At 32.4% G+C, this 17,456-nt stretch overlaps 1 protein-coding gene across 2 annotated transcripts; it reads left to right on the plus strand.

Annotated features, from left to right (window-relative positions):
- Positions 1 to 1,287: 1,287 nt before the first annotated feature.
- Positions 1,288 to 12,657, plus strand: LOC139511131 (F-box/LRR-repeat protein 20-like). Of its 2 annotated transcripts, none has more exons than XM_071297706.1 (5): positions 1,288 to 1,468; positions 4,209 to 4,384; positions 6,144 to 6,282; positions 7,169 to 10,577; positions 12,531 to 12,657. In XM_071297706.1, the coding sequence occupies exons 1-4, from the start codon at positions 1,324 to 1,326 to the stop codon at positions 8,215 to 8,217; spliced, it is 1,509 nt and encodes a 502-aa protein (XP_071153807.1). In that variant the 5' UTR covers positions 1,288 to 1,323; the 3' UTR covers positions 8,218 to 10,577; positions 12,531 to 12,657. The 2 variants fall into 2 exon arrangements, with proteins under 2 accessions (XP_071153807.1, XP_071153813.1); XM_071297712.1 differs by lacking the exon at positions 1,288 to 1,468 and adding an exon at positions 1,555 to 1,703 and having other exon boundaries at positions 4,074 to 4,384.
- Positions 12,658 to 17,456: the final 4,799 nt, after the last annotated feature.

The following is a 17,456-nucleotide window of genomic DNA, read 5'->3' on the forward strand; positions in this document are numbered from 1 at the left end:
TAATAAATCAGTTGGAGTTTTGTTATCAAGCTGAGGAAAGAAAGACTTACCAAGTCAATTGTTGCTGACATCAGTGTCAGTAGCCTCAACAGTTGTTTGAAAAAGGTTAGTTTAAGGGGAACCACTACATGTTACGGTAGGTCATTGAAGTATTTGGCCCTGTTTCCTCAGTCATGGTCAATTGATGCTTGAACAACATATGATTTTGATCTTTAATATCTTATCTTATCCCTCTTCTTTTTTGCATGTTGAAATTTGTGATGATGTCATTTTAATGGTTACAACCTATAATAATTTGTCCAGTGTCGGATCCAGGGGGAGGCTTCCAGTGGCTGGATCCGCCCCTGTTGTCTTCAAGATTTTGTTTGGCATATTTCATTCTAATAGAGATAATTAGCCCTGCCCACTAAATCATTGTTTCCACATTTTTGCACTTTGAGTTGACTGGTAAAAGTTTGTGATTCTATTGCTGATATTTTAGTTAATGAGAAATTCTTTGGAGGTAATTTAATTACCTTTACCCCTTCAGTCATGCATGATCAATTGACTAAAAAAGTTTTGCATTTTATTCATGTAAAAGTAAAAAATAAAAAAATAAGAAAATGTGGTATGATTGCCACTGAGAAAACTTACGACAAAAGACCTAATGACACAAAAATTAACACTGTAGGGCCCTCAATAATGAGCAAAGCCCATTATAAATTTATATATTGGCATTACTGGTATACTGTATAATGTATTATTTTACACAGAGACAAGACACATTTTTATGCCCCCACCATAATGGTGGGGTATTAAGTTCTACATTGGTGGTGTCACTTTTACCATTCTAGGATTATGCTCCTTTACAATTGGATAAATTGCTTTATTTTTTGGTTTACGTTCTCTAGCTTCTTTTGCCTCAACTTGATGTTATGAAACACTTATACACAATGCTTATTACAACAAAAATTCTGCCTCTGAAAAGGGGATGAGTTATAGGAATTGGCTGAACTTTGATTGGAAATAATATCATTTTTTGCTTAAAGTTGCCTAAGATTATATTTTAACACTTGTGGTATAAATTCACCAACACCACTTTCTTGGAAACCTATAACTGCTTTCGTACATCATTGACATCACCAGGTAAAAATGGTTTATTCTAGTTATGTCTTTAAGAATAAGTTTTCTACATACATCACATAACTTAACAATATCGAAAAGGGTCGAAATTATCGATAGTACGAGTTGTTGAACGTTGGTCCGAGTTCGTGAAGGGACGAGTTTGGCATAAAACAGCATATTCCTTCCGAGAGGCTTTCATTCGGCACTCTACACTCAGTGATGTCACGTCGTCTTACATCTTTGAAATTGTCTTGTTTGCAGAATATAGCGATAAACTTTGATAAATTCTGGTATAAACCTTTTGAGGAGCAGTTTATCTCAACAGGAAAACTTCTCCACGTTATTGGTCCTTTTGATGACCTCAGTAAGTCTTCTGCCAATTTTATAGCAGTGCTATTTTTTGTTTGTTTTTGTTGTGAAATACTTACACTAAGGTCAAAATCTAGTACATTAACTTAGTGATTTTTATATTATTTTGACAGTGCATTCTCAAAGATAATTATCTTAATAATTGAGTGTACAATTGTATTATTGAAGGATGAGATGGTGGGACACTCATGTAGTCTTCAATAGACCTTGAGATGAGGAACTCAGATGACGTAATTAAAAAAAATATTAGTCCGCCATACAATTGTGGATGCTGTGATTTTAAAAATAGACATAAATGAACAATAAGAACTGTTTTATAGATCTGGTGTGATGAGAAAAGAAAGATGTAGATTTGACCTGAAATAAATTATTAGAAAGGACAATTTTTTTATTGAATTTTATGATCAGAATTTTGGGATTATTTCATGAGGAGAGTGACATTTTTCACAATCTTCCGGGGTCCATCAATTTGCGAAAAAAGTAATCTCACTTGCCACCCCGAAAATTTAACCAGACATGTATAAATGTATCAGCTTCGATATGAGCCATCATACATGTTCAAGTAAACGATATGGACTGAGCAACGGAGGAAAACGTTACCATTACCGCCTATGGAGAATTAATTGTAAATGTATACCCATGTGCAGGAATAATTTACAGTGAATATGATCGGTGCACAAACCAGTATTATTTCGCCTTTAATAAATTGTTCAAGATACTGGTGTAAATGATATAAACACAGCCTGGTGTACCAACCACCAATTTACAACACAACGGCAGTTGGTCTTATCCAAAATGAGCTACATGTAAGGCTGCAATCCCAGCTGGGTGCTCAAAACAAAAAACTTGAGGCACTAGCAGCTTTAAAATAACTTAATGTCAATTCACTTTTGTACACATGCAGGAAACTGATCCATCACCATACTATATACATTTGTACTCCATTTAAGGCACACATGTTATTATGTCAATTATACACTAATCTATGTATAGTACTTTATATACTTTAAAAGTTCATGCACTGTGCATGTGGCATATACTAAAATCAAAAAACATTTCATGTACCACCAATGCAAGTTATCAATGTTAATGTGACAGTTTGTGGTTTACCAATTTTGCTGCAAGTTTATTGTTTCTTTTTGGTATCAAATTAATATAAAGATCCACTTTGTTTATCTTGTGATCTATTTATTTGGGAATCATCAATGGCAGTCAGCAGGGTTTGAGAACATTAGTTGTTTAGACCTGTTAGTTTAATATGTTTTGTTTAAATATGCTTTTTCACTTTTTTGTTTTTTTGGAAAATGTTGTATGTGCTGTATTTAGACCCCTCTAAAACCAGGAACAAATATATCAAGTGGTCTAACACGTCGGGGAAGAGCAATACAATTTGGTGCCATGATATGTCAGTAGCAATGAGTATGAATCCCGACCAGGGAAGAAAAAAAAATCTTTTACATAAATTTCCAGATCTGACATTGATGGGCCATTTATTTAGACAACTTGTACATACAGAATGTGTTTTCAGCCTTGTATCACCATCACTGCTAGTGTTCGGATGGATAAAGTTTGTTGTTAATTTGTCACTGGTTTAGATGTACTTATAATCATGATAATATAATTATTTCTGTTACTGCATCTTACATTTATTTGTAGGATCCTTTACAAAAGATAATTCAGCTTATTTGTAACAACTCAATCTTTATGCCTTATATAATGCAATATTGTTACTAAGTTATGCATATTATGATATAATACCATATACTCTGTTACGACGTTAGATTAAAACTGACAAGGAAAGGTTACAGTCGACACCCAAAGCTTTATAATTGTAGAGCCTAGGTGGCTGAATGGTCTAGTGCTTAGGGCACAGTGCAACTTGATTTGGTGATAAGTCAATGGTACATGTATATGGTATGCAGTTGTATTAGCATTGACAAATCTCATTTCCATGGAGATTGCTTAGCCATGTACATGTACCTTCAGTCATCACGGTTTATTGACTTTCAATATTTGCATTCAACTAAGCTACATTTTTTTTTGTACGTATATACAATATCATGAATATTGCATTATCAAAATTAAAAAAAGGCAAAACATTTTCTGTGTTAACTTTAAGGACAAGTCATGATATTTCTATAATCTATTATCATTGATTATCTAGTCATTCTAGTGATCATATATTTTTGAGGCCTAGAATGGGATGGTTAAAAAATGTCATCTGCATACACTCATTAACAAGTTTATTTAAAAATAATAGACAAAATAGTTCAGATAAGTGATTTAGGATCATTAATAAAAAGGTAAAATAGATTAGGACTCTATACATCACCCTGTAGGATGCTCACACTGAAGCTGAAAGGTTGTGTAAGCTCATCATCAATTTTTACATTTGCTTTCAAGAGTTCAACAAATATAGGAATATGTAAACCTGCAGCCTTTTGTATGGAAAGTTTCTATCAAGTATAGATCTTTTTATTCTGTTAGAAATACTTACATGTATCTATGCAGGCTTGCAGTTTATCATAAGTTATTTACAAATAAGTCATTGTTTACACCAAAGAATTGAATATTGAGAACAGACAAACCTGTACACCTAGAAAAACTTAATGACTTAGCAGGACATATATCAGTACAATTTCAATGCATTTTATGTTTTTACTTAAAACTTTTTTGATAATTAGAATTTCTTTATGTGCATGGTAATATGATAGAATTTCATTTTCTTCTTTCAGCCAGTGAATTGATTCAGTATGTGTTGGATGTTCTGGTGAAAGAAAAGTTACTTAAGACAAAATATTTACAACTCCTTATCAGTAGCAGACTACTGGAGCTAAATTTGAGCAAGGCACCAAATTATGTGTACCCATGTAGTGATAGTATAGTAAATTGCATAGGTGATAGATGCCATGTAAGTACCAACACATTGCATGGTATACCACTTAGTAAAATTGAGAATGGAAATGGGGAATGTGTCAAAGAGACAACAATTGCAACTCGACCATAGAGCAGACAAAAGCCAAAGGCCACCAATGGGTCTTCAATGCAGCGAGAACCTTCCTCAGTAGTTTATCTGCAAAAAACTAGTTACTGTTTAATCATTAGTGATATTAAATCATTAAATGTTGAAAGACATCTTTGTATAATTCTGAACTGAGCTGGAGGAAATTAGTTTTATACGACTGCAAATTTTTTGCGATCGTATATTGGTATCACATGGTCGTCGTCAGCGTCATCCGAAAACAGATGGTTTCCGGATAATAACTTTAGTATAAGTAAATAGAAATCAATAAAATTTTAGCACTATGTTTATAACCACAAAAGGAAGCTTGGGATTGATTTTAGGGGTTATGGTCCCTAAGGTTTAGAAATTAGGGGCTCAAAGGGCCCAAAACAAGCATTTATCTAGTGTCAGGACAATAAGTTGTGTATAAGTATTTAAATTGTTCTGAAATTTTACCACAATGTTTGATACCATAAGTAGAAGTTTAAGATATATTTTAAGGGTTATGGAGCAAACAGTCTAGGAATAAAGGGCCAAAAAGGGGCCAAAAACAAGCATTTTTTTAGTTTAAAGACAATAAATTGGAGTTATCTTTCTTTGTCTTGAATGGTTGTTGAATCACCTAAAACCAATGCTTTATGAAATATTCTTTGAAAATTTGAGTTATTTTTCTTTGTTCAGAATAGTAGTTGAATCAACTTAAATCAATGCTAGAGGGTTATAATTGCCTATGTACATTGGCTACTTATAACTATGGACTGAACTGTGCCTATTATTGCTAATAATGTTTTATGTTTCATTACAGATGACCGTGGTCATTGTTCGACATTAAAAACATGTGTGAATAAATAGACATTGTTCTTATTTAAATGCTATGTACAATGCAATATTCACTTTTACTACCAACTAATAAATTAAAACAATCTTTACCATTCAGTGATTACAAGCACTTTGATTACCATTTTAGGGTTATGCCCCTTAACAAGAAGAAAAATTGATGATTTTTTTTGTTTCTGTTCTCTTAACTTAAGTTTGTCTCAACTAAATTTAATGAAATGTGTATATAATGCTTATTACCTCTAAACTCAGTTCAAGTTCAATTTTTGGCAGCTTCACTTTTACAGTTCCTGAGTTATGTCTTTTTATAACGTTATATGCTAGCGGGGGCATCATCTGTGTCCCTTTGGACACATTCCCCATTTAATTTTTTAGAAGTTACTATTAATGAATATTAATTTTAACCATGACTGTATGACATTTTATTTTTTAATATTGTATGATGTATTTAAATGAGTAGTTATTGTTGCAAACTCTATTAGAAATTTGAATTGAGATCAGTTTTGGAATAAGGGAAAGGGGGAGGTGAAAAAAAAATGGGGGGGGGGGGGGGTCAGTTTTTTTCATTTCATTTCTTCAAATATTTTTTTATTGAGAGGATTAATATTCAACAGCATAGTGAATTGCTCAAAAGCAAAAATTGGATGGAAAGAAACTGACAATTCACGGGAAGCCAAAACTGTTTCACCATGACAAGCTATTGTTCATTTGTAAATGTAGATTACTCATGGCAAAGAAAGATAAATACTGTAAATATGTATAAATGAACATTTTAATAAGTGAACAGAACATAGTAAAATATACCAAAAATATCTTTCTTTCATTTCAGAAATTAACAAAGCTGAATTTATCCTTCTGCAATAATGTATCTTCCCGAGCCTTAGAAAATGTTGTAACGCAGCTGTTATCACTACAGATTCTTATACTTAAAAGAACTAAATGTGATGATAGAGTTCTCATGGCAATAAGTAAGTACATATTCTCAAACTTAAAAGTTCTAAATGATATGATATCATAGTTGGACATCTGAAACATGATTTCCTTTATTTCATTGTGTACCTTTTGAAATCTGAAATAGAACAAATCAACTACGGCTGAAAACAAACTGGGTCACTGACAAATCCCGCTGAAGGCATTATTCAATACAGCATAACAAAACAAGAAAGCTTTCATACTATTACTCAGTGAGGAGAAAAAGGGTTTTTATTTTAAAGTAACATTTTGATGAGTTCTCATGGCAATAAGTAAGTAAATATTCTCATACAGTTTGAGGAAAAACTTGCAATTTAATTTCATGGTTTTGGCAAAGTGTGCACTCGATCCTTAAAAACATTTGTAATTCATTGAACATTTAAATTTGTGGTTCTCCTGTACCCACACAATCCACGAAAATGAATGAATCCACAGTACATGTTTTCAATCTTAATCTATATCACTTAAAACCACACCAAGCAATTGTCTTCTTTTACTAAGCAAAATCATGATGGTACATGTATTTATATTAATTCAGTAGATGCTTCATACATGTTTTACTTAATGGTTAGTTCTGACAGACCATGAAAACAGTAGTTTCAGAAGGTATTTTAGCATTTGTCTATAAACCAAAGCTGTATTTACAATTTTCTGGTTTGGTGTTTATGCTTTACTTACTTTTTACAGCAAACCTTTTTATGGTTGAACTTCTTCCTTTATGTAAGATTATCATCTTGCTTTCTGAATGCTCTAAAAATGTAAATATAACATTTCATATTTTTGGTAAAAAAAATCTCTAAGACCATCTTTAATACTGTTTCTGCACTGAGTTAGATTCATATCTTATTTAAAATTAAATGTTGTTAAAATGTTCTTTTCTAGGTCAATATAGCTGTCATTTACGACATTTAGACATTTCAAGTTGCAAGATATCACAGCGTGGATTAAATTCCTTGTGCTCGGATGACAGTCCTCTGCCTTGTCCAAAGTTACAGACTTTGAGGATAAGAGATTGTGAAGATTGTAAACCACCAATAACTATAGATTGCGTTACCTCATTATTACTGCAAAGAACAAAGACATTTGACCTTGACTATGAGAAGATACATTTGGTGTTGTCAAGAATTCACAAACTTAACAACTCACCTCCTATTATCACATCAAATCTTCAATATTCAAGAATTCAATGTTTAGATTTTGGAACTGAAGATATCTTCACTACAGACATTGAGTTAATCTGTAAATATTGCCCAAATATCACAATGGCAGCATTGAATCCAGTTGTACATGATGACCAAGTTCTTCTACTTATGACCTTGAAGCATTTACGCCATTTAGAAATTGTTTCCGACACACATGATGGCGTGACATTATCATTTGAAGGATCAATTTCACCTCTGTTATGTAGTGTTGGGCTGTATCTTCAAGTCTTGTCGATTATTGAATTAACCGATGTATGTTTATATACTATTGGTAAATATTGTCCTCATCTGAAAAATTTGAATTTAATGGTGTCAACATTGCAGGACAATAAAAGCCATTTTCCAGACAACACAACAAGTTATACAGAACTTCAAAAGTTAAAATGTATCATTATTGGAGAGAACGACATGCTACCAGAAGATTCTTTGTCAGTCATTTTGAAAAATTCTAAAGATTTGCGGTCACTTTTATTGACCAATATACAGTTTCTGACCAATGAAGAACTTGGACGTTATATCAATCATAATGCTTTGCCAAATTTGGAAGAGCTAGAACTAACTAATTGTAATCATATTGAGGGTTCTTTATTTTACAATTTTTTGACTATTTCACAATGTTTGACTAGCTTAAAATTAGATGCTTGTCACCAAGTTACAAGGGCTGAATTTTTTGAGTTGTTACAGTATTCAGAAGAGTATCTTCCACAACTTCAGGTGCACTGGACATGATCTGAATAAAATTTATTGTACAGTTCTATCATTGAACATTTTTGTAAGTCTTTTGACCAATCAGAATCTGATCTTTCAGCTTGACTGAAAAAAACACCAGACAATATACCTCTATGCTAGAATAATGTGTCCATATTTAGAAACAGTGATAAATAAAATTCAGTATTTCTAATTACATTAATAGATTTACAAACTGTACTATTACATGTATATATCTTATGAAAAAATCCATTTGTCACTTGAAAAAAGGCTGAGCACTATATTAAAACTGGGACAGAGAAATCATGTGACATAGAAAATTTTCCCTTTATGATTTAAAAATTTTCAGTTCTCTGTAGCCATTTGGTTTCCGTACAAGAGAAAATAAGGATCATCATTTAGCAAAACTGGGTTACTTTAATTTTTTAATTCCTGTATAGTCCGGGATTTTAAATTGACATTTTTGTTTTGAAATGTTTGTTGATATTCAAATTATAACAACTTTTTTCCAAATGTTTGAAGACTACTGGAATGTATGAAATCAAGGATTTGTATACTATATAGATCATTGATGATTTCTATGTCAAAACATGAATATATACCAGACTTTATTTAGATACCTCTATTTCATGTGTCTATCATGTCATTCTTTAAAAAACCTACTGTGACAACTTCCTTTTGAAACAAACAGATATTATAACCATGATATCTATGAATCATAAAAGTTCAGACTCCACTACTAATATAAACCACCACTGTTCAGGAAATTAAGATAAACTATATTGGCTATTTAAAATTCAAGAGTTATAAAAAACATTTTGAGAATCTATGTGATAAGTTTTAGAAAGAGACTGAGGATAATTAAAACAAGACTGCATGTGTAAATATCTTTCTATGGCAATTTGTGCTCAATATTCTTTCTCTGCATATGTGTGTTAAAGAGTTGTGGCTTAGTTGTCACATTTATTGTAAATGCAACGAAAAGGGCATTTTTAATAAACAAGTGTGTTGTATTTAAATACATCTACTTAACATTATTTTCTGCACATTGAATAAACTTTGAAATACCAGGTACATTTTATTTTTGGACAACTGTGACCATAAATTACAAAATCTCCTTTATCATTGTTTATAGAAGTTAAAATTTGATCTGTGTAATGCAGTTTTTAAGAATTTATAGTTATGTATATTTATGTTGTTCTAATTTATTTATTGAAAATGTTACATATAAATATGTGTTTAATGTTCTTTTAATTGTTAAATATTTGTCTTTACATGTACATTGATTTGAATATTAATCATTTAAATAGTGTGCTGTGAATTGATTTGAAATTCTACTTTGTTACTTATAAATAATTAGAAAGTGATATGGCCTTTGAGGAAACAAATAACATCTGTTGGTTGAATAACATTTTAAATTTACCGATATATCTTAACTTCACAATTAGCTCCAATATTTTTTTTATATACATCTTACAAACCAAATTTTTGGGGAGTAAAAAGGATTCACCCTGTCCATCTTGTCACTTGATCAGTCCATAAGACATAAAATGTAATTTCTCCTGAAAGAGGAACCAGTGGCAGATCCAGAAATTTTCATAAGTGGGGGCCCACTGACTGCCTAAGAGGGGGCCCACTCCAGACATGCTTTAGTGATTCCCTATATAAGCAACCAAATTTTTTCCCAAAAAGGGGTCCATGGCCCCCTGGGACCCCCCCCCCCCCCCCCCCTAAATCCACCTCTGGGAACTAGATATTGATAGAAATTTACACTACCAATGGTCCAACACATTACATAATTACTTAATTCAATATTGCAATTTGTGGTAACAGTCTCTTATACATTGTAGGCCCAACACCTAAATAACTTTACAGATATTGATGAAACTTAACAATATTGTAGAACACTACCTAAGGATGTGCATTCAGGAATTTAATCCTGGTCCTATATAACAAAGGGGAGGGGAGATAAGGGGAGATAATTGAATTTACAAACTTCAATATTGTGATATGAGTTATAGGTATGCTACTGCGTTATAAACTATTAAAAGTCTGCTTGACCTTGAAAAGTGTTCAATATGTTTTAAAGATGAACAAAACAATGAAATTGATATTATTTTTTGTGAAATAATTTATCCATAAATTTCATGACTAAAGGAAGCCTTTAAAGATTTTGAACCTTAGTATATGTAAGATAATGATAATCCCTTTCTCCATCCAAAAGGAAAATAGATTTGTGATATCTTTACCCAATGAAAGGTGTTCATGTGCAAATTTTTGTACACAGATTTTAGTCATTTGTTAATCAGTATGATTGTTAGTGATGCTTATTAAACAAATTAAAAAGAAATAATACAGGGCAATGTACATATTTTAGTTATGTAGATCATGGAAGTATTATATTGACAGGAACTACTACGACCCGACTTCAAACGGTTCATCTGCGATGCCGCGTACCATTTAATGACATGTTAATTAACTTGAAACATGGCACTATATTAATACACCAGCGTGTGGCACATTGCGATAAAGTCATGTGTCGGTCGTTTCCGGGGTACGGAAATACACGAAGAAAGCGGATGTTGTCATAAATCCTAAGGAAACAGTTTATACACTAACCCGAATAATGTCAGTCGTTATATTCCGCTGATCTCCGTCTAATCTCCGATTGCTACCTCGATAGGGTATAGGCCGCTATAGGGCGAGAATTATTCGAGTTATTTATACACACGTGTATAGATGAATGTGAACGAGACATACAATCATTAATTCCAAACAAACACTTTGACAATGGAAGAATTTGAGACAGATAATATACCCGATGATTTTTTTTCCTCACATTTTGAAAGTGAGATATATTGTTAGTGTAAATCGGATGATTCGTCACATCTTATCGAATATAAAAGCAAAGAGTGCAAAATAAAATTTTATCACATACAATGTGTTGGATCATTTTGAATATCAATGTTAAGTGAGAGTTTTATGTCTCTAGCATATTTTGATTTTTCGTATGGTAGGTGGTGAGCAGTTCTCTTTTCTGTAGTTTCACATAAACAACAGTTATAGTCTGGGTCCATTATTTACCATATCTGTTGACAAAAAAAGACTATATTGGATTTGTTTTAAAGGGTTGAAGGGTAGAAAAAGCACATCATAAGTTGTGATTGAAAGTTGTTTGTCTTACGTCCAGTGGCATGTATTTCATTCATATTCGGGACTGTACATATTGAAAATTGAGCCGATTTAATCAAGATTTAAAAAAAGATAATGTGATTATAGAGCAATTATAAGACTTAATCCAGGGTTGGTATAACACCATGTTAAATAAGGCTTTACGTATATAATTATATATGAAATATCCTGACTGCCAAATATACATCACTGAATTCTGATTTCATGGACATGTATATGTTAAGTGCACTGTAAAACAGTTTCAGTTTACGTTTTTGGTATAGACATTAAACCTTGCTTTTTAAGTGCATATATAAAGTATTAGATTTACAGTAGGAGTTGATAACTTTAAGATTTGTCCTTGTGAGAAAACAATACTCGTTTCATAAGACTTTTTTTAAATCTTGGCTAGTATATATATTGGCATAGTCATACATGTTCAAATGACAAAATACTGACCATGGCTTTATATGATCGGAAAGGTCTTTCAATTGCAGGTAGACATGAAGTTTTTACATTCACAATTAAAAAGATATTAACCAACATTATATAAATAGCTACACAACGAAGTGAGATCTCTGTTTTTTTCTGCTGTATTTTGTTGATGTTGGTACTTGTTCGATTAATTTTCGTATTTTAAACTGGAAATTTCTACTTTCCAGGATTATCCAGTACCTTAACTATATAGATTACTCGAAACTTCACAGTATTTATTTTTATCAAATATATTTATTTTTAACCGGCGGTAACCGGAACACACCTTAATTACGATTTAAACTTAACCCACAAACTAATGAAATATTGTCACTCACCATTTCAAAACGTTGTAGTATTCAAAGTTCTCGTCCGATTTTCTTGTTTTGTACATCAGTCGATTTGTTTTGAAAAATTGAATAATTCTGAAAGACCACAGACGAGATTGAAATAAACAAAGGTGTTTTCCAACAGGTATTAGAGATAACCTTTCGCAATAAAAACCACGTGACGATAAGAAGTATGTCTGGTCAGTTTAGGACGGCGGCATCGCACATGGTCACAAAGGGCTATTAACGATAACATACTAATTAGTCAGTTTCCATATCTTTTCTACAGAGCTCCCCGGGTTATAAATAAGTGCTAATAAATCGTTGTAGTTCCTGTCAATATAATACTTCCATGTGTAGATATATACTTTTATACAGACTATCAGTAAAATTTTAATTCATTATTGATTGTGATATATTTATATATGGATTTTATGTAGATGAAGTAATATATACCATATTTATTAAAAACATATTTCAAAACAAATGTTATCTTTTCTTATTATTTATTGTGCTGTAAGTTTAAAGCTTTGATACCATCTTTCTCCTTTAAGGTAGCACTATGTTGTATGAGTCTGATTAAGAGAATATCATAATACACATGTAATAGGGCAGGCAACATGTCTAATTAAGAGAATATCATAATACACATGTAATAGGGCAGGCAACATGTCTGGTTAAGAGAATATCATAATACACATGTAATAGGGCAGGCAACATGTCTGGTTAAGAGAATATCATAATACACATGTAATAGGGCAGGCAACATGTCTGATTAAGAGAATATCATAATACACATGTAATAGGGCAGGCAACATGTCTGGTTAAGAGAATATCATAATACACATGTAATAGGGCAGGCAACATGTCTGATTAAGAGAATATCATAATACACATGTAATAGGGCAGGCAACATGTCATCCTGATTTGTCCAGTGATTAAGAGAATATCATAATACACATGTAATAGGGCAGGCAACATGTCATCCTGATCAATGTTGTCCAGTGATATCATAATAAACATGTAATAGGGCAGGCAACATGTCATCCTGATTTGTCCAGTGATTAAGAGAATATCATAATACACATGTAATAGGGCAGGCAACATGTCATCCTGATCAATGTTGTCCAGTGATTAAGAATGATTTAGGGTCCTTCAGCATATAGGTCTAGTACAAGAGCACTTACAAGTCATATAACCTAAATCTTTTCTACTCCTATTTTAATCTTCCATTATGGCCTATTTTAAATTTTTTCCCTACATGTAGACTGAAAAACTATCACCACAGACATTAGCCAATGCCCTTTAGGTTGTAGTTGCAAAAGATGAGTCAGAAAACCTCTCAAACTTTCCCTTATGAACAAAGGGTTTGCTATTATAAATTTATCAATATCCTAGGACTTTTCAGTACTTAAAATTCAGAAATTATTGCTTACATTTATCTTGCGATTTTGTCATTTTATACTAAAATGCGATTTTAATTTTTGTGATATTGAGAAAAATCCTGTTTAATTCATATAAAAATTTCAAAATGTGAGTTTAAATTATTGAGATTATTATAATTACCCTGTCGCATTTTTCGCAATAATAAAAACATCGTAATAATTTCTGAATTTACGGTATGTTCCACTCATCGTCACATGTATAACCTAGAACTTCTAACTATAAACAAGTGTGGTAAGATCTCAATATTGACAGGTATTAACTTCCTTATAATAACTATGCAAGTTCCTCATTCACATATAATCTGGCTGGGCATGTTATAATTGGTGTCCATAACATTGTCAGCAACACTTCCCTACATAATGTATTAGCTAAATAATCAAAATACTGTGAACCTTTATCACCTGCTTTCATTTATAACATATATAGTGTCCATGCATACATACACACAATAATGTTCGTGCTGATAAGACTATAATGGCTGGCTGAGGTACTAGAGCATGTTAATGTTATACTGTAAATTCTGAAATTATTGCTATGTTTTAATTAAAATGTATTGTGAAAAATGCAATAGGGTTATAATCGTAATAATTTAAACTCACATTTTGAAATATTTTATATGAATTAAACAGGATTTTTCTCCATATTGCAAAAATTAAAATCTCACATAGTCTAAAATGACAAAATCGCAGTAATAAATGCAAGCAATAATTTTAGAATTTACAGTATGCACATTAACCCTGCTATGGGCAAGACCAAAACAATGAGCCAGACTTTTAATGTACTGGTTCACAAGGTTACACTTTCCTCTCACATTGCAGCATGAATTAAAATGTTTGGAAGACATGTTTTTCAAGAGACAATCTACATTACTATGGGAACCATTTGTGCTCCTCTTTTACATGACTTTTATATGAGGCACATTATTAAAGAGATTTGAAAAAAAAATGAAAAGAAGTTGGTATCATTCTTCTACTTCAAAATCCTCCATGAAGGTTGCATTTCTGTAAATATTGACAATACAATTTCCCATAGAAACACCTTTTAAGGCTAAAACTAGCACTTTTACTATGAAGTTTTGAAAAAAATTATATCCTACAATGGAAAGTTCATATCCACTACAATTTTTTCAAAGGTCAAAACATAGGGCTGTGCTGCATATTTTCAACGTTTATAGCCCCATTTTTCTAAGAGTTTAAACTAACGCTAATTTTCCTACTATCCCTACCTCGACTAAGGTTACCACAGATTTCGATATAAACAGAATACGCATGTATATTTACTCAGGTAATATTTCTAAGTGATGTCTCTATGACATGCAACTTAGAGATCAAAACTGGGAACCAGTATGTAAGCAAAATTAATTATCTATGAATATTCTCTCCCCAAAAGAGGCATGGTTTGAGAAACAGCTGTATTTACAAAGTGCAACCTGAAGATGTCCTCTCACCATCAAATTAGGTGACTATGCTGATCACATCTATCTTACTGACCTTGAAATAATTAATAGTATATCTAGGAAGTCAAAATGAATATGGGTTGTGAACTCAACAAAAAAGATGATTTCAATTTATCCTTTGTAAATTACCACATTTGTAGCAAATAAACTCATCATAGATACCAGGACTAAATTTAGTATATACGCCAGACGCGCGTTTCGTCTACAAAAGACTCATCAGTGACGCTCGAAATCCAAAAAAGTTAAAAAGGCCAAATAAAGTACGAAGTTGAAGAGCATTGAGGACCAAAATTTCTAAAAGTTATATTCTAGCACTGCTTTTATCTTACATTTGATACAATATTCAGGGCTTACATTTCATTTACAGAGGGTAACTATTGAACCAAGGGTTCTAGATGGTCATACTTTTAAAATGTTTAGAAAAATGATCATGCTTTAGTTGAGCACTATGAAATATCTGTGTCGTATCATCACAGTGACATGAATATGTTAATCATGTCAAAGTGACAATCCTACCGCTTTTCCTTAATTGTGACAGCTCTGAATGCCTAAATTTTCTTGCAATAAGTAACATGATAAATGCGGGGTCCGCTCGACAGTCCAACAGTTCTATAGTCTGACAGTTTAATAGTCCGACGGTTTAATAGTCCGACAGTTCTATAGTCAGACGGTCCAATAGTCCGACATAAAAATACAACCAGACATGATATAGACTAATCACAGGCACTAGACGTTCTACCTGGTCTCGACCTAACTTTTCCAAAACTGAATCCCTGTTATTGTTTTTAACTTATTTCACAGATAATCCCCCCTCCCCCACACCATTGTGTAGATAAATTAATTTAGATTAATGGCATAATAAGTTTAAGTAGGTTTGGCAACCGAGAAATCGAAATAAAATGGAATTTTGCAACCGGGTGACATTTTAAATTTTTTTTTAGTTAAGTACCTAGTGTTATATTAAGGTATATATGATTTTTTTTCCTGAGACAAGTGCCTGTGCTTGGGTGGTCCCCTTCTGAAAAACTATGTCTCCGACCAAGATGTGCGCTACAGCTGCACTTAGCTAAACATACTAGGATCCTATGGAGAATTCACATAAAGATCTTCTTGTCTGAAACCAGTGGGTCAATTAGGACGAAACTTTGATTGAATGGTCCTTAGCTATAGGTGGTCCCCTTCCAAAAATATTTCCAACATCCTCAACCTGCAAACAAGATAACCGCAACAGCTCTGAAGTACGCCGGGCATGGTAAAAAATCATGTACGCTGTCAATACTCTAATAATTTTGGATGCATTCAACCTGTCAATCATATCTGGATCGTTTGCACAACAAGCTTTTAAGCGTCTATTGGATGTACGTGAAGCATACTTAAGTGTTTATCGGGCGTTGGAGACTTGAAGTAGCGTATGTTGGCATATATCTGGCGTTTGTCTAACGTAGATGGAATGCAGGCTATAAAGGAAAAAATATATTTGAGACGGAGATGGGAGACAACTCTGGGGATAAGTTTTTCTTTTCTGATTTTTGTGAAGTAAAAGGTTCATTTGAACCAAACCGCTTGTCTCATATACACTTATCGTGAGTGCGTTGATATTGAAACCAAATTTGATAAAATCATTCCAATTTGTGTAAAACAGTCATTCAAAAATTATAGCATGATGGTTGTAACTTTAAATGTGTGTGGTTGTAAATTCAAATAAGTATTTTGGATGATGGTCGTAACCGACACAAGATGGTCGTAACTTTGAAAGATGACCCGAACTCGAGTATTTAGAAAACCTTTTATTAAAACTCTTGACTTGCCTTGTTTGGTCCAAAACATTTATAAAAATTTGGAATTTTAAATCAACCAATTATCAAAATTCCCCAAAAACTAATATTTGAAAACTTTTAAAAATTTTGAATTGATAAGTGTTACTTGGATTGAAATTGCTTTATTTTACGCTATATGTAAAAATTAAAAAAAAAAACTTTTAGAAAAACATTATATAATATATGCATATAATTCGGTCTTATTTAAAACAGAGTTACGACTATCACAAAGTTACGTTACGACCATCATGCTCGATTTTTTGAATGACTATTTTACAAAAATTGGAATGTTTTAATGCGTCAAATTTGGTTTCAATATCACCGAACTGCCGAATGGTATGTATGAGACAAGCGGTTTGGTTCAAATGATCCTTTTACTGCATGAAAATCAGAAAAGAAAAACTTATCCCTAGCATTGTCTCCCATCTCCGGATGGTTGTAACTTTTAGTAACACCCATCCGCTTACCACCAATGAAAGAGACAATAACCAGACTAAAGAGCAGAAAATAGTCCAAGGCAATCAATGGGTGTTTTAAAAACACAACAAGAAATCTCACATTGGAGGC

This window comes from Mytilus edulis, chromosome 1, assembly GCF_963676685.1.
Source record: "Mytilus edulis chromosome 1, xbMytEdul2.2, whole genome shotgun sequence".
Lineage (NCBI taxonomy): Eukaryota > Metazoa > Mollusca > Bivalvia > Mytilida > Mytilidae > Mytilus > Mytilus edulis.